The 19,592-nt window shown below is 36.9% G+C and overlaps 1 protein-coding gene across 1 annotated transcript in view; it reads right to left on the bottom strand.

Annotated features, from left to right (window-relative positions):
- Positions 1-300: 300 nt before the first annotated feature.
- The window catches only part of LOC105365527 (uncharacterized), a 33,590-nt gene continuing 14,298 nt past the window's right edge, over positions 301-19,592 (bottom strand). Inside the window, exons 2-4 of the mRNA XM_011503720.1 lie at positions 6,789-7,070; positions 3,984-4,210; positions 301-769 (exon numbers count right to left, since the gene is read on the bottom strand). Of these exons, the coding sequence (XP_011502022.1) occupies positions 440-769; positions 3,984-4,210; positions 6,789-7,070 (839 nt within the window). The 3' untranslated portion in view covers positions 301-439. The remainder of the gene's footprint in view (positions 770-3,983; positions 4,211-6,788; positions 7,071-19,592) is intronic.

Genomic DNA, 19,592 nt, shown 5'->3' with positions numbered 1-19,592 from the left:
TTAAAACGTATAAACTGCGCTTATAGAGAGGTAATGGAGTTAACGCTCGTATAAATCATTCGACGTATGAGGCGTTAATCGTTTCACTGTTACGCAATTTCAAATGGCCGCACTAGTCACGAGGATCGCAAAAACTATCTTTAACTGAGAATTACGTGGCACTTTATACATTTTTTCTCTCTTCGCTAGATTAATACTAGAGTGATAAAAACGATATTACATTAAAATTATTCCATTTTCAATGTACATCCTCCCCCATCCTCGCGCACTAAGATAATCACGCGTTTTGACCCCCAAGAGAATCCTTAAACGCGAAAGAAAGGTAGAATGGCACAGCTTGCGTTGCTCGACCGATCGGTGGTCGGTCTCTACGAGCGAGTGCCTCGTCGTCGAGGACCAGGTAACGTAAGAAATAATAATGTAATCCTGCGAGGTTGTATTAAAAGAGCTTGGAGATCCCGAGGATAGCCAAGAGGGAGCTGCTGGAGACGACGCGGGCGATCGTGCCGGAGCTCGACGATGAGCTGACAATGAGCCTTGGGGGCTCCTGGGCAAGTCGCTGATTGCTCGCTGCGAGAGTCGCCGTCTTCTCCGTGCGGTAGTCCTGGGCCGTGGCGATACTCGGAAGGCTCGCGCGACACGCGAGGCGCAGCCCCCCGCCCGGGAAGTGCTGGCGCTCGAGGCGCAAAGAGACCGAGAGCCGTGACGTCACCGAGGCCTCGCCGATCGTGTGCAGAGTCTTGTCGCGCTGAGTGAGCGATCGCTCGATCTGTAAGCAGAGTATTTTAAGGAATTTACGAGAGTCCGGGGGATGATTTTTTTTGTGCTCGCGAGGGAAAGCGTACCTTCCATAAGATTGGATAAGGATCGATTACGAGGTTATTAAGTGCCTCAGTGGCATCTATGCGTGGAACAACTTTTGTAGCTACGACTTTAATTCTTGCCGCACTTGTACTTTTTCATACATTCAACATACCCAGCAACGTCTTATAACAACAGTTTTTAAGAGATTTTGTGACTTTAATACCGGAGGAGACAAGTTGTAATCGCAGAATGCCCTAATACCTTTCTATGTAATGAATAAGTTGGAGAGACGTTAAAATTTTATATTTTATAGCAGTTGTAACATTACCATGTTTTTGCTTTGAAATAATATAAAGTAAGATTATGAGAACACGATTTTCGATTTACAATTATCGATAGAATGCGCTCATAGCGATAAATCTTTGCATTCTGTATTTATTTGGCATTTGTCGTAAAATTAGTTTATATATATATATATAAATTTTAAAATTGTTTTCACTGTAAGGAAATTATTAAAAAAATTTTGCATTTATTCAAATAAATAATACTATATATTTTCATTGTATAGGGCCTTTTTTATAATGAAAAAAAGAAAAAGAAAAAAAGAACAAAAAAAAAAAAAAAAAAAAAACAAATAATTATCATTATTATTTTGCATTTTGTTATATCACATACGTTGGCATTACCGTCAAACGTTCTCACAGTAAAATAGATTAGGGAGCAACGTTTTATAAGTTTTGCGATCTCTGAAGATATTAAGATAAATCTTGAAATAAGAAAATAAGAGGCTTATCGTATTTATATAGAGAAAACTATTTTTCGTAATCGCTGCCAATTACTTAGACCGTCGACACGAAAGTGAAAAATAGTCAAACATTAATGTCCAATTATCTTCTAAACTCTAACTCTGATATTAAGAAGCAATCTTTTTAGCCTCAACGTTGTATTAAAGTTTTTCATTACGACATTTAATATTTACTGACGTATAAGGCCATTAATAAAATAAATGTGCCACATATTTCATGATAATTTACCAACTTCTAGATTTATCGTTGCTGGTGACTAAACGGGGCATTAGCGAGTGCTGTCCGTCGAGGTTGCATGCTGTAGTAAAGACCAGGCCCATAAAGTGGTCAACCCCATTGGGCCAATGGTATCCCATAATCGTTCCATCGCGATTAGCAATTAAAGTACGGGTCGGTTTAGCTTTTGAAATTTGAAAAAAAATAAAACACGAATGGTCGGGGTCAAGATTAAAGCTAAAGGCGAATCCCTGGCAATAATACGATATCATGGTGTCATCGTCATCGTCCCCGTCGCACGATTCGAAACTGTTATTATTCCTCGGCCATTACATCGACGCTTTTCTCATAAACAATTTTTCAAATCGAATTCACAATAAAAAATATATATAAAAATCATGTAGGAACGTAAGCCTGTGAATTTGAGAGAATATTGCATACTCGCGTCTTCGGATCTTCCCTACTTAACGCAATGTGATAATGGTCACAAGGTGCCGAAATAGGAAAACTTGGTTAATTTTGTAAGCGAATGAAGTCGAGTACTTGCTATTATGTACACATACATCCATATATATATATATATATATATAATATGTAATGTACAACAGATTTGGGGGTGATTCGTCGGTTGTAATAAATCTCGGAGTTCGTCAATAACTGTCAACAGTTTGGCTCTTGGCTTAGATGAAATGTGTACTACTTGATTATAGTGGTACAAGTTGGTTTTCCGAGGCGTTTATTTCCTAACAACTTTATCGTAACTCATAAATAAGTACTTTTATATGTGTACACGTATGTAACAATAGAGGAAAACTTATTTTGTGCTGTTGTTAAATATATTTATCGATATTTTACTATAAATATATCCTGAGAGATATATAATTATTTATAATTAAATTTATAATTATTTTCTTTTATTCATAGCAAAATTTTCTAACAAAATTTAAGAAATATTTTTTATATTATTTATACAATTTTAACACAATTTCGTATTACTTGATTTTTACTTTTTTTTATAAGATAAAGTTTTCAAGTATTTAATGCTCGTTCGTACACGAGTATTTTTATTTAAATTAAATAAATAAATATCAATTGTTTACGAATGCATTATTAGAATTACTCATACTAAGTGATAGAAGAAATTACAGAATTATAAATACCGATTTCGAAATATCTGACAGAGAGTGCTCCTTTAAATCTAACCGCACAAGCCCATAGATTTTTCTGGTCAATATTTATCTGTAATTTAATCCATAATTTATATATAATTTACAATAGTATCATTTATTTAAAGTGCAATGTATGTAGACACCGGCTGTGACATTGACGCGAACAACTCAATTTAATTATCGATACGGTAACTCGAAATTTACTTTTCCAATTACGTAGATAAGTAAATAACGAGTACTGTCAGCTACAATTTCACTTTATATCGACAGGTCCTCGACGAGCCACATGTCGCCGCTGGACGCGCTCTCACTCGACGTTGACAATGACAGATTCTTAAGCTATGAGGAAATAAAGTTGCGATATCTTACCGAAAATTCGCCTATAAGCGGAAATTCATTTGAAATGAAGTCGACTGTAAACGTGACGTGTAACAAGTCAACTTGGAAATGCGTTACCCATTGATTATAAATTTTCCTTATAATCGCTTCATTCAAATGGCGCTTTTTTTTTTATTTCTGGAATATTTTTAACGATATGGGCACACAAATCGTCATTGTGACGCGGGACATAATAATAATTTATACTCTCGGATGAAATATTTTAATGCTTTGATCAATTTGACCAACCAAGAGAGTTTGAATTGCGATAGGACGTTGATTAATATTGCTCGACGCATGGTCGTCCTAAACAATTTAATTTAATTAAGTAAAAATTACTTATAATCGAGGAGTAAATATCCTTGAAAAAGTTGGCTAACACATTTAAAATAAAATTCAATTAATGGGCTCGAGGAAGTTCGCGCCCCGGAAGTCGTACAACTTTCTCGAAGATGCCGATAATTTTTGACGGCAATCCGAAAGTCACAATCAGCAATTTAAGCTCCAAGTAAACGATCCGCCGAGGAGGAGCGACCCTCCTTACCCTCTACCCTCCCTCTACCCCTCCCCGCAACAATGCACTATAAATAATGACCTCTTCGGAACGTACCTTTTCCCCGTTGAGGTAGAGCGTGAGCTCGGCCGGGGGTAAGCTTGGTGCGGAGGTGCAGACGGCGTCGAGCTGCTCGCCGACCTGGTAATTGTGGGCGAGCCCCTCGAGTACGGGGTTGCTTTTGGGCAGGATGGCGACACTCACATTGGCCACGGCGTAGTCCGTGAGGAAGGGCTTCTCCGTCGATACCTCGCACAGGTAAGTACCTTCGTACGTTCGCATGTCTGCGGGCATAAATGCAAAGGCTCGAGATGCGTGGACCGAGATTGGGGACGGGGTGAGAGGGTGAGCGGGTATGCGATTTGATTATCGAACGAGGATGCTCGAGGTTATTAAAAATCTCCGTGATATTCAAGGTTGATTAATGTTAATGTTAATCGTGACATTCGTGGCTCAAGGAAACGCTGCCCGTCGCTTGGATCCTTGGGGAAGAAATTATGAAAAACTTTCGTTATCTACTTTTAATTAGTTTTAGTTTTGAGCTTTCGGCTGTGCAGCGATATTTATAATTATATTTTGTGAAAATTTATAGATTATTTAGAGATGATGGAGTACTTTGCTTTAAAGGATAATTGGTTAATGTACTCGAGAAGTTTGCACTGAATTTAATTAGTCTTTGAAATGTACGACAACGATCTTTTCGAATGTACTACCGTGCTGAATTTCAATTAATTTTGAGAAACAAATTGTTTTTTATTGAAGAGAATAGATTTGCCGTCAGATTATCTTTAAATTTCATATTTTGGCGAGTCTTGTAATCATCATTTTTGCGCAACGTAATTGCACATTGTTGGTAAAATAGCTGTTTCGTTCAATTTGTTCAATGTATTTCCACGAAACTTGGCGCACGATGCATTAATATCCTTATTTAATATTTAATTAAAAATTTCTGCACGACGTTTAGATGATTTTAATATTATTTAGGACATAGAATACGAATTCGTTATACATGTTTTTCAGGCTGGAAATAGATGCTTGATATTAACGATAATAAGGACACTCTTGTCGTCCATAAAATTCTGTTAAAATTAGGTTGCCATTGAATGGTCGAATAAGCTATATATTAAGCTATATATTTTAAAATTAATTATTAAATAAAAAATATCATAAAAAATGAATGAAATAAAAATGCGAATTATTTCTCGAATCCCGTTAAATACAGTTTCGTTAACACCCATTCAATGATACTATCAAACAGAAAATATTTAATCGAACTTTTTGTTATTGTATCCAGTGTAATATTGTACAATTAATAATTCAAATTACTCAAATTCGTCGCGGAATAATAATCGAGCCATTATACGACATACTAGCTTATTGTCATTGTAGAATCATAATTTGTCTATTATATGAGATTACCTGTTACTGGTTACTTCAAAGTGCTGCTCTGTAATGCCAATATACAAAGTCTTTATACTTTCCTGCAGTGAACTTGTTAATATTAACTTTCATAACTTCACTCATGCATTTTTAAATAGAAAAGTTTCCCCTCTCAAGAGTTCGCACATAAGGACAAATATATCAGGTCAAATATACAATAATGTGTCAGAGACTGAAAAATTCTTTTTCACATACGAGAATAAAAGTTAACGTTTTTGCATTTACGCATATTATATAATATGCTGAGGAAAGTAAATGCTTTATCACATACAAAAGGTAATATAAAAATTTAATTATTAAGTTTAAGTTGCTTTTATGTGAAAGCAACATGTAATACGTACGGTAGAAAATATTGAAAGACAGCGAAAAAAAAAAAAAAAAAAAAAAAAAAAAAAAACAAAAAAAGGAATAAAGAACGCGCCCATTCCGAATACTGTGGACACATGATAATAGTATTTCAAAAGTCATAAAATCTTTAGTAGATACTTCCGAAGTATAAATTTCACTTTCAAACATTAAAATACTTTGTAGATTTACAGCAAATCTCACGCAAGCGCAGACTTTATACTACCCGTTGCTCTTATCTCTGATATAAATAAGCTTTACAGATTTACTCTCTGGGGGGCACACCGCCACAAAAACTCCTGCACTTACTCACACAATCTTTCATAAAATGAATGAGTGTACGTGCGTAAAAGTAATAGTCCGAACGACCCTTCCAGGAAGACCTTTCGCAAAACTGCTATCTGTTCGTAATTTTTTTCTGTAAATATCGTTGAATGCGCGCGCCCGCACTCACACACACACACACAACGCACTACTCGTGCACAATTTCCTTGGAATAATCTACGTCACTGTGATCGACTCGCCAATTTTTTAATCTGAATATTTGCGCAGCTTTCCTGAACGTTCACAACGACACGAAAATTTTCTGAAACGTTCCCGATAATTTACAACAAAAGCCTGACGTTCCGCGGTCATACATTTTAATAAAATTTCTGAAATGTTCGCTAACTTTAAACGATGAAATAAACCAGCCGTTGGTCATTCTAATAAGTGTTATTTTCGCGAGCGGCGGACACATGATCAACTTAACTTCACTTTAACGCGGCGAAAATAATTAACACATATACGCGCGCGCGCGCGCGCGCGCGCACACACACACACACACACACACACACACACATATATATATATATATATATACAAGATGTAAATTAAAGCCGACAGAACAAGATGTCGCTTGTCAACGAGATGACACTATTGTCTCGAGCTCATCCAATCGTGTCTTTGGAATGAAAAGTTCGTTTACCTCATACGCGCGCTCCTTGAATATTGCAATTTCACTCTCAAGCATCGAAATTCGCAGCTCAACGTTACAAGGATTACAAGGAAAGGAACAAGGCCGTAGTTTATACGTACTCGTTCGGAAGTCCTGATGACCGAGTAGTAGGAGTCGCTCGCCATCGCTCTCCTCGAGACTGACGTTGACGTCGCTCTCGCCGGGGAAGACGGTGCCCTTGGGCGTCAGGCTCGGCGAATATCTGAACAGCATCCTGTCATTTTTGTACCAGTTGACCGAGTAGAGCTCCTTACCGTACAAGTCGTAATCGCAGTGCATCTCAATGCGGTCGTTACGGGGGTCGACGATCGTTGGGGCGTGTAGTTTGCGTATCATCCGCTGGTGCTCAAGATCCGCCAGACCTACGGCATTAGCATATCACGCAACTTTATATCTTCATTTTCCATTACGAGAATCACGAGGCTCGTGATATGGGTTAACGTTCATAATGCCTGTGGCATCTTTCATTCGTTCTTTTGTTTTCTGCCCTTTCGTTTTCACGAAATTCAAATGTCACGGCACGCGCGAATACTCCAATTCCCCAGACAAACGTACATTTTGTACGTCAGTGTCTACGCTTTTTATCACATCTCGTGTAAGAGGCTTACTTTACTCGACCGTTTCATTCGAGTTCCTTGAATTTGAGAAAATACGGTTAAATAAATTAAATTAGATAAAGGCCCCCGAAGCTTTTCTAACTATAGCGGCGGTTTATGTAAATAAACTACGAGACTAAATTCAGCTATTCGTTACGAATTGCTCTCAACAAGTTTTTATTCACGATATTGAGAGAAATTGTTGCTGCGGTACGGTTAATTTAATTTCTTATCCTATGAGATGGAGTATCTCAAAGGATAAGGCCGTAAGGTAATATTAATATTATCGAATTTTATTTAAATATTTTTAACTTGCTGCAAATATTGCCGATTCAAAATCAACGATCGAAATATTTAATTTTCTCTTTAACGAACTATTTACTCCTTGAATTGGGAAATTTATGTGAAATTTTCGATCTAATTAACATCACTTTGCAACTTACTTTATCATATTCAACGAATGCTCATTATTTTTCGGCATGTAAAACTTTTTTCAACTTACAAATTCACCCCCATTTTCACGAATATAAATATAAAAACTCTAATACACTAAATTAAACTATGTATATACATATCTTTTCGATTATATAGAAAAAAACTATATATATTTTTTTTTTGTAAAAAATACCCATAACGATTACATTAATAAATACTTAGATTAATAATGATATGGACTATATAGTTTGATTAAAAACACACATTTTTGCGCATTAGATATGAAGTTATTACATTATTTAAATTAAATTTGTCAAATAATGTACACTGGAATTAATATTTTTATTGTCAAAAAAAAAAAAAAAATCTTCTACCAGGTCATAAAATTGTAATTTATACAGTGCATATTATCATCTATTATAGCAGCGCTGCATTTGCCGATTGAACGATTAATAGCTTTTGATAAAATAATGTTGGATTATATGAATAGTAGGTTAATCGATTATTATTCAATGTATTAAAAATATTTTTTCGCCCATTAGTTTGTCATTTCAAAATAAACCGACAACTGAAATATATTTTTATTACTTTTGATTTGAAATACGTTAATCGCGCTAATTAAATATTCTTATTGGGTTTTAGAAAATCGTAAAATATATCACAGCGTGCCAATAAATGTTATTCATTAGCGTACAATAAAGTATCAAAACAAGTGCGAAATTTTTCTTACGATTACATTGCAGTATATTTTAATACTTACAAACTGGCTCGGAGATGTAATATACGATGAATTTAAAGGGCACAAGTAATTCATGGACCATTATAATTTACTAGATGAATATGGATTAGCTTTTATACGATATGTGCCACTACATTATAGAAGTCACTTATTATCATTGCACAATTATTATATTGTAAATCATTTATTTAAAACGTTTCAAGATTGTTTTGTAATGTTTATTCATCTTGCCTGTTATTTCAGGTATCCGTAAGGCTGATTGGAAAATATACTAAAATATAATGGAACTTGATAATTATAAACATAGTATTTGTGATTTAGTTTAATATTGAATCATAATTAATTAATCTAAGTATTATTGGACAGTCGAAAGAATGTATGCGCGCGCGCGCACACTCACACACACACACACACGCAAACACACACACGCAAACACGCACGCACGCAAACACGCACGCACGCACACGCACGCACGCACACACACACACACACACACACACCGAAGATATTAATTTATGTTTACAAGCTTGTGCGAACTGCTATGAAGGGAAAATGTTTTTCGACTTAAGCCCATTGATTCTTAATACCTTAGAAATCAGATGGCAAAATGGAAAAGTGTGACTTATTCTAGGCTAGTTTATCATTTCTTCTAAATTTAAGTGTTAATAATTTATGCAAAGATTGGCATTCTTGAAAAGCTACAATCAACAATCGCACAAAGTAATATTATTAGGCATCGCTCTTCGTTTAGCCACTCCTCTTTTTGTTAAGCGTGGACATTTTTGTTTTTTGATTTCTTCACGTTTATAATAAAACACGAAATGTCGAAAATCAAAGTTACAGTATTTGATTGATCGGTCGCGTTCCATCATATGTCAGCAGTGTCTCCTGAATCGTCGAGCCTTTAAAAAATGTCCTAACCAAATGAATTATCGCGAATAATTTTGCACGGCAGAATGGACTCGTCATCCCTCATCGAAAAATCTAAACTTTCCTTCTACGCTGAGGTTATCCATCCGGCAATGAAAGCGTCTTGGGCTCACTATTATATAACGCACATCATAATGGCGAAAAATCTCAAAGTGATGAGGCCCGATAATATAAAAGGCCGCTGAATTATTCATTTGGCGCGCCAGTCGGTGTGAATGTCCTTGGAAGCAGCAATAGTCGACTAATTGAAAGTATTTGATTATCGTATCCGCGATAGCATGAGGTGGGCGAGGGGGTTTGGGAATTGTTGTGTCGTCGGGGAATAGTAAATTGTCAATGGCAATTAGTTTGCGCTGTTGCAATGAATTGTGCAGGTGGCGAGGAGAGCGTGTAAAGCCAGGCTCTTTTGGCTTTCACGAGACAAATAATTGTCGTGGCGCAGATAGCAGCGAGTTTACGCGAAAATTCGTTGAGCGAAAGGGTCGATTGAATTTATGAGCGGGGATTGGCTCTAGACTTTTTTCTCCAGCGCTGATCACTGCCGAAAGTATTAAGGATAGTTAACGAAGCTTCTGATTAATCTAATCTGGACATATGACTCGCGTGTTGCTGTCTAAGCATTAAAGAGGGAGCCTTGGCACATGTAAATAGTAAATGAGTAATTTGGTTAAATTGCTTAGAATAAAATTGAGCCAATTTATATAGATGAGTGCGTTACGCGCGCGCATTCTCGACAGATTATTCAGGATAGCAATATTTTTGCTTTTAGAAATTCAACAATTCACTGTCGCAAAGTCTCATGTAATTTATCAATCTACATCGCTAATGCCTTTAGTCGATAATTGACGTGGTCGATTAATGTAATTAATTTCGAAATGAAACGCTACTTTCATTTCGGGCATTCGATAATAATTGGCTAAACTATGATCAAAATAAATTTAAAGTTAATAAATAATTGTGCTTTCACCAAGTGAAAATCTTACTATTGAGTAGACAAAATTATGAATTTCGAGGATAAAGTGTAGTGATCTGGAGCGATCAAAAGGTCTGATATTAAATTTGATCTTTACTCTAGATTTCACTCTCGTATTTCGAAATCATTAAAGCGAATATTTATCGAACTCAATAATAACCATCTTATAAGGTATGTATCAAATTTTACTAAATTATCTTACATTTTAAGTTAGCTAATTTATTTTTCGTGATTCATTTATGAGACACAGATCGGCCACAATTTTCATCGATCCTATATTATATTAGAAATTTTTCAAGAAAAATTTAAGAAATTCATCAGTTTATTAATGAAGCTAATTATTGATTTTTGGGTAAGATGGTGGTAAGGAAAAAAAATGAGCAACCTCATTATTTATTAACCTTCAAACTTGAAATATGAATTATTCCATTTTATAATCTTCAATGCGTGTAAATAATTTGAATGAACACGGTTCAATTGAATTATTCAGTATATGAATTAATTGTATGAGAATAGCCGTTTATCGTACAGTATTTGAAATTTGTTTCATTTAATTTCATACTGATAAGGCCGAACAACTAGCTTTTGTTTGTAATAAGTTTCTTACTTACGTGGCTAATGGAAAAATTATTCATAGACTCATACGCTTGTAGAATAAAAAGGTCATTGAGTAGAAAGCTACTTCTTTCTTACCATATACGGCAACGGCAACAGAGGCATAAAAATTCTTGTATCGAATAATTTAGAACACATCCAAGATCTAATCGACTAGCTATAAAAATTTAGTTCACTGGTCGTGTTACAATGTGCCATTATACAGAAGAAGCCAGGCAAGTCGCGCAATTAACAATTATAAGCTTCGGTTAATAAAAGCAATAATGTAAATGCAGCCTGATGTATAGGCGGTATCACTAAAATGTCAACGTCATAAATAATTTACTCTCCCCTCTACCCCCGATCGCCATCACGTAACAAAGGGCTCTTTCTTCTCCGGAAAAAAAAAAAAAATAAAAAAATAAAAAAAAAAAAAATAAAAAAAAAAATAAAATAAAAAAAATAAAAAAAAAAAAAAAAAATGAAAAACATAAAAGAAAAAAAATTAAAGAACAAAGTCGAGACAAGTTGCCGGACACTTGATGCTCGTCAATACCCCGGCAAAGCCACGAAGAGACGCACACGAAGCGCATAATCAGAGACGTAGAAGCGGGGGCCCGAAGTGTCGGCGCTGCCTCATAACGTCCAATTGAAGTCAATTAGACGCGTCTCGCGAGACGGTAAATGGAATGCGTGGAGGAGCGCGTGCGGCCTTTTGCGACACTCGCGCACATAATCTCCCGATGTCTTATAACGACACTCGGATCCTTGAGTTTGTGCATGGGCGTCGAGGAAGAAGGCGGACACGCGAGTCAGTGCCACCGTCGGCCATCTGCTTGGCTCGCAAATTCATGCCAATTCCCGGTCTTGGGAGGTTAAATGGCCCTCATTTCTTATCGGGTACCGTGCGAGTAGCAAAGAACAACGAAAAAGACTCGGTTAATACGAGATAATATGGCGCGAAGGATAATAATTATAGGCGTTGCCGTTGAAATTGCCCGGAAACATGCGCTGCCGTCCCCATATTGTCGCGCCTCGTACTTCCTATCCGCTGAGAATAGCAAATTTTGCAGTTTCATATTGTGCTACTCGCTGACGTTCGAAATTAAAATATTTATTTATTAGCCGGATATAATGTGATATTGTAGTGACGTTATGGGATATCTCTCATTGAGCCAATAATAACTCATCGTACAAATTTTCGCCTTTTTACCGATGAAAACTTATCGCTTGCATTTCATGAACCTTTACGTCCGATGGATCGGTTAAAATAGATTGCCAAGGCACGTACGCAGATAAGAATAGACAATAAAATGTCGAAAGTTGGAGCGTTAAATTACCATTGTAAAAGCTTATCGGAGCTTGAAGAATTATTTATCAAATTGGACACCAAGATTAGGGCTATTGAATCGGGGCAATGCTTTATAAATTACTGGCCCTCTTTGTTAAGAAATAAAATACCATTGAGATATTGTTTCGTTAAAATGCGCGTATAGTTAAATCACGTGTCGTTGTGAGCGTTCATTGGATCGCATTCGATTTATTGGATTGGCAACGATATAATCGCTAGTGTGACGCATATGCGTTGCCAATGAATAGTCATGGCAAAAAAAAAAAAAAAGAGAGTTCTCGAAGGGATTTTGTTTTAATACCACACGCACGCACGCACGCATATACATACAGTCAGGGAAATAATTAAATAAATGGAATACATATGATGTAGGAGATGGGCTGAAGTAAGATGGTTTATCATAATTAAAGGAACTATATAAAAACAGGATAAAATCAGTTATAAAAGTCTTACCGTCTCCCCCGTCAAAGCGATATTATCGCGGCTTCTCATTCTCGTTAAATATAGATGAACGCACGCTTTCGAGAGCACTCGAATTTATTGCTCGTTTAATTAGCGGGCAAATAATACGATTAATATGGCCGCCTGATATTTGTGCACCGAGTGAGAGAGCGGAATTCAAAAAGCTCGCGCGCGCTCCATCGTTTACTCGCGCGGGGCAAACCGAGCCAGAGTTACATCTGCATCCCCACGGCGATGTAAAATCCAGTCCTCGCTTATTACTTGCTAAAGAGCGCGAGCTTGCGATTTACATGAGGCTAAGGGCCGCCGTGGGAGTCTTTCTTTCAATCATCCCCTCGGGATAATTGACGAGGCGAATAATAAACTAATGAAACTGCCTCTCGTGTCGTGGCCGACAAAACCTTTGCAGGATTTTTTGTTTTTCTTGTTCTTTGATTTTTTGTTTCTTCTATCGAAGCTCGGAAAATGCCTCCACGACTCATCCATGGCTCCTTTCCAAATGACAAGATCCCATTATTTATATCATCAACAAATATACTACAATACGATTATGCGCTTAAACATGAGGTTATTCGATGATTAAAGTTCTTCTTTTTACTCGCGTGTATTTCACAGCGGACCAGCGACGAGGCATTTTTATTTATTTTATCCTCAGTCGAGCTTTTAATGTCGAATTATTGTTGTGTGTGTGCGTGCGCGTTCCGCTCGCATCGACCTTTTCGCAATACTTGTGTACTATTATGTGAGCGCATGTATGCACGAGCGCATGCGCAGGCGCCCATACGCATATACATTAGTAATAGATCAGTTCGAAGTTCTTAAGCACCTTATACAACATATGTGCGTGCGTGTGTGTGTGTGTGCGCGCGCGCGCGCGCGTGTTTGTATACGTATAGAAGAGTTTGGAAATTTATTTATAGCTAGTGTATCTATATTAACTAATGGGTGAAACAAAATTTTGAAGCAACATTAGTTTATGTTCCTATTTTATTGCGAGTCGTAGCCATTGGATCCAATGAATCTTCAATAAAACTTGAGCGTATATTTGAAAAGCAAAATGAAAGAAATCCCAACGTTTCTAATAAAAAATAATAACTCGTGTTACAAGATAACCCAGCTGACAAAGAGAAGTACGAAGTTATCCATTATCTCCCATAATTACCCGTATACGGTCCACATAAAGTCGTTTTTAATGCCAGAATCGACGCCAGAATCGACGTCCCCCCCCCTCCATTCACTCCCTATTCCACGGTGCATCGGCGCCACTGCCAAATCAACATCAAGTCTCCAAGGCCAAAAAGCACTCCTCTGCCCCGTGCGTTCTCTACGCACTCGGTTTCTTTCTTTCTACACAGCGACATGAGCCTATCCGCGGCTCCCACCGTTGTCTCCTTGTCTCGCTCTACTGCTCGCACTCTCGTCCTCGCGGTCGTCGCTCACGACCGTCCAAGACATATTAATTAATCCATTAATTATTAAAGTAATTGCAGGCTTAATTGGCTGGGCGAATCTCTTCGCCGTGACTATGGTTCGGTGGTGCCTCTAGAGAAACGAGGCAAGATGTCGGGGGACTTCAGCCTCCGTCCCTCTTTTCCCTTTATATCGCGCTCGTTGACTCGGTCGGTTTGCTCATAGTGCAACGTGTCTGCAAGGACGGGTAGGCTCGCTAAAAAAAGAAAAAAAATGAAAAAAAAAGAAAAAGAAAGGCAAAGAGAAAGGAACAAGACTCTGCATCGCGAGGGACTTAATTTATTTATGCAGTGCGGAGTTGCAATTCGTCGTGACTCCAACAAGAGGGACAGCGACAGAGAGAATTAAAAAAGAAAAAAAAGCTTGGAGAACGTAGCCAGATAGATTGGGGCAGTAGAGGGAGGCATTGTACGGCAGTTGACTACTGCTTGAGCCGAATACAAAGGGGACGAGAGACTCGTCGAAAAGATGAGAATTATTTAAAAAGTGCGTGGCCGAGCGAGTGAGACGAAGTAAGTTACGATATATTACGTTAAAACGCGTGCGATCATTATATCTTCATTGTATCGCATCAACGGATCAACAAATGTTGAAGAGCATCGATGGACAATAGAGCAAATAAAATATCCCGCCTATTTGCAAGGAAAATAGACGTCACTTGTCTCTCGTCCTCCTTTTGTGCCAGCCGTTACAAAATTTTTTAACAGAGCGCTATCCGCACAAGTTTTGAATTTCCCAGGTTTAAAACTTTGTCTTTGTGCCAAATTGAATGTCGTGGTCGCGGGACCACGGCAGACGCGGCCTAGATCGAGAGGAGAATAAGAGGGCCGGAGTGCGGAAAATTAATTGAGCTCCGGGGATAAGGAGGAAAGATCCATCCGATATGCCAAGACGTTGTTGAGAGGGCCGAGGCTCGCTGCAATCAAATGAATTTAGAATTTCCCATGATTTATTCAGAAGAGCGCTGAGGTTGGGAGGGGGGGGGACTGGGTGTTGCAGAGGGGGTGGCGGCGACCGTGATCGAATAATCGATAGCGCAGACGAAAGAAACTTTCAATGGCTCAGGTCGAAAATTCCGTAGATTACGGATCCGATTACGTTTCATGGCTGGGTAATTGATATCGGGGGAGAGAGTCGTCATATCCACCGGGAGTTGACGACAGGGGGAGGAAAAATATCTGTTGGGAGCTTGTTGAATTTAATGTATTTCAATGCACTTGTCTTGGGTTGGGCGTTCTGAATATCCTGGATGGTAAACCAATTGCTATTCGTGTTTTAAAGGGATGGATCATTACTTTGATTTCTTTAATGATTGTGCTTTGTTTAGTATTTGCTTTTTCCCGCCTTCAACGAAGCGTCTTATCATATTTAGAGATTTACGTAATTTGGGCTTTTTGATTACATTGGAAGCGTAAAAAGTGATTCAATGATTTGTAATAAACTTAGGACAAATCATAAGTGACAATTATTTTGATAGAGTTAGTAAATATTTTTTTTAATTTCAACCATCTCAATTTTTCGATCATTGACAGCTCAACACATTGATGTTAAAATGTGTTAACGTTTTACTAAAAGTTTTACTCCAACCAAATATTACAATTCAATTTGATAGGTATTTCACTTAAAAGCTCTGCACTGTTCCGGGGTTGCGTTGATTAACCTGACAGCAATAAATAGATTTGCTACGATCATTTTGTCTTCAGCACGAAAGTTATTTTCTTTGCTGACGCATACATCCCTTAGCCAATCGATATACTTCTCTGTGCGTCACTTATCGAGGATTACCTTGATTTATAATTTCTGAAACGAATCATTTAAATTTCAACACCACAAATCTTATTATCCATCAATCAATCTATTTACATACATACATATACGCGCACACACGCGCGCGCACACACACAAATACGCATACGTATATCAAATTTAGATTCATTTTAGATTTTTATACGATAACTTTCCTTGTTAAATTGTATATTGTATTTATAAATGTAAGCCCTTTGCTTACATTAACCTAAATAAGCTGCGATTAGATACTAAACAAATAAACTTTTATGTTGATGCGAAAATTTTGCAAAAAGCTAATCAAATTTGAAAATATTATCGTGTATCGATAAATGTACGGATGTAGTTTTACAAATTTTGTTGAGCTCTTTATTCGTGTATCTGTATATTCGTGCATGTACCATAAACATTTGAATTTGTTCGAAAAACCTATATGAAGTATTAAATAATCAAAACAAAAATAAAAAAGTAGTAAAAAATGTGAAATAATATTTTTCATCCGTATCGCTTGCAAATTTATGCGCATAAAACTAGAGTTTTAGATAATTAATGTAAGTTTCATTCGTTTTATCTATTAAGTAAATACTTTCAAACAAATGTTTACTGAAAACTCATGAGCTTCCATTGTTGAACAGATTCGAATATAACGAGAATTGCTAATAGCTTAGACGATCATTAATTATTTACATAACTCTAGTACAGATTTACAACAAATAACGAAAGCTTTCACTGCCCTTAAAAAAAGCAACCTTTTCTATTTTTCGAAAATTGACCCTCACTTACCTCTCATCGTGTAGAAAGTTGCGCGGACATTATTAGCCTTAATAATCAATACTGAATTTTTACCGAAACAATTATCTGGCTTTACTTTGATAATAATAATAACGCGACATTCACGTGAAAATTGTTGCATTGGTAAAAGGTGAAAAAAAAGAATGCCGAAAAATGGATATAAAAGTGGATATAAAGAAATCATCGGAAGTTTCACGATACAAACGTAACGACAGGTTTGTCCTCGTCCTGGATAGAAGGGGAATTGCAAATCAATGGAGGGGGCGGAAGAGGAAGGAAAAGCTCGTAAGCGAACATCGCGTCGTGAAATTGAATTTATTCCCGAAGCAGCCATACGCGCCATCGTATTGGATGTTCGTCGTCGTCGAAAGTTTCGACTGCATCTCGCATTGGATTCTTTTGTAAATCATTGTCTGTCCTTCTTTATTATCACCGAGCTCTGCTGTAAACTAATTTTGCAACTTGCTCCGGTGCGTTTGTCTTAATCGTTACCGCAAATTTCGTTTATTAGTATTGAGTTAGATAGTGCCGGGGTGCATCCTTTGACTACGTTGGCACTTGGTTGCTGCATTGGGCAGTTGTGTAGTTGTGCAGTTTACTTAAAACTTTAAAACTACTCGGATTCCTTATGTATTACTTTATGATTGACAAGGAAGTCGGAGAGAAAGTGGAAAGACGTGGATGTTAATGGGTGAATCTTCGTATTACTTTCATTTTTCATTCCCTCTTGAGTGTGCACGATCTCAGAATTTTTAATTTGCAGATTAATTTTGTTTCAAAGCTAATTTTTAAATTTACGCTCGGGGTTTTTGCTTAAGCTAATAATGTAAATCTGGAATGAAACAAAAAATCTGAAAGTGTAATTTATTACATTGATAATGGATTTATATTCGCTAAAATTTCCAGAATCTTTAAAATACTTGAGTTAGGATGTAAAAAGCAATCTCGAACTATGTGCGTGTGCGCGCTTAAATTTTAAAATTGTCACTTTTAAGGCCTATTTTATATTTATTATATGTCTATTAAAAATTCTCAATTTACGTTTTGCGAATTGCGAATTGCGTAAAAAAAAGTTAGAATGAATGAATGTTAATTTATAAAAACAATTCAAGTCCTAAAATACGAAACATTCTGACAGGGAGATGAAATAATCCAAAAAATTCCAGCTAATGGCAATCTTCTTTCTTTCACTCTTGTTTTGTTTTTTTTTATTTTTTTTTTATTATTATTATTATTATTATTATTATTCTGATTAACTTTTTGATTTAATGTTGTAATAAAGAGGTTTAATTTTAAAGTATTTACTTGTTGTACTGCTTATACCGAATTAATTGAAAAGATATGAGCGTAATATCAAGAAAACTTTAATAAAATTAAACATTTTTAGCTTGCGCAAGGCATTATTATCGACTTTCGCGTTATTCCACTGTAAATTAAGAATCAACTCGAATAAAAAAATTGTATTCAGCTGTTTTTGGCACGTAATGTCAATGCAAAAAAAAACTTAATAAATACAGAAAAAAAGGAAAAAAAATAAGGAGGGAGGCTGTTTTAAAAACGGGGAGAGAATAGCAATATTAGAATAACAAACAAAAGCAATTGCGCATTGGGAAATGGCAGCAAGAGTATATAAACTCGAGCTGTCGAGACTTCCCGTCGATAGATTAAAGCCCTTTAAATCCTTCTAGATCAGCGGATAAACTTGCCGCTTGTAGCGCTTGCACCCAGTCAAATGAGATTTCGATAATACAAATTTTCTTTAAGTTTTGCTCGACGTATTAAAAATGGGCGATTGAAGAAGTATCCCAGAGCAAACGAATGTAGCAACGTTTCGAATAAACTTTCTCCCATCAGCCATTTATCGATCATTTATCGAGCGACAAAGGCTTCGCCGAATAATAAGAATCTTTATAATGGATGCTGCGAGGCCAAGGACTCCCTATCCAAGCATCTGTTAAGTACATTCACGACTAGGATATAAGAATAATTTCCAGCAGGGAATTTACTTTACCGTACCTCGAGACCTACCCCTTCCCCCTTCCCCCGTCTGAGTGACCGTCTGGGCGCACCAACACGGATCTACTGTAGGGGCTGCAAGGTAGCTTAAGAAATTACTTCCGCTTTGATTAGGTTGCTGACGTTGCCCTAAGGCTTTTCCGACGCGATTTCCTATGTGGCCTCGGCTTGAGTTACTTCGCGCTTGAGTTTCACTCGAAGCCGCTATCCTTCCTTTGGGATTTAAGAGGAAAAAAACGTACAAACAAAAAAACTTCTCTCCTTTGACTCGAATCTACAGTAGAGGTTTGCTCGTGAATTTTGAAAAGCTTCATTATTGCCTCATTCGTATACTTTTCTCCGGTTTTATTGCTCGCGATGTCCATTGCTTCTGCGCTTAATCAGGAATTAAAAGAAGAAGACGAGACTACGTAGCTGATTATTATTAAGGTATCGTGGAATAGCAGAGAAGCGAGAAACTAAGGATATAAAAGCTCGGAGAGCCTGATATTTAGCAATTTATTTTATCAGTATAGATATTGGCTTATACGGCAGCATGATTAACGCCATGAATTACGAAAAGACTTGACTTACGATGGGAGGTCAAATTAAACAACTATTCACTTAATAAAATCATTAAGCCAGTTGATAAGCACTCGGTAATCAGAGCTAATAACTTCTGATTAAGCAATTATCATAATGCGAGGTATTGAGAGGACGCGCAGCAAGTTATATCTTAGAATCCATTGTAGGAGGCGTAAA

The sequence above is a fragment of the Ceratosolen solmsi genome, unplaced genomic scaffold, assembly GCF_000503995.2.
Source record: "Ceratosolen solmsi marchali unplaced genomic scaffold, CerSol_1.0 scaffold8, whole genome shotgun sequence".
NCBI classification, from domain to species: domain Eukaryota; kingdom Metazoa; phylum Arthropoda; class Insecta; order Hymenoptera; family Agaonidae; genus Ceratosolen; species Ceratosolen solmsi.
This window is presented reverse-complemented; position numbering and strand designations above follow the sequence as displayed.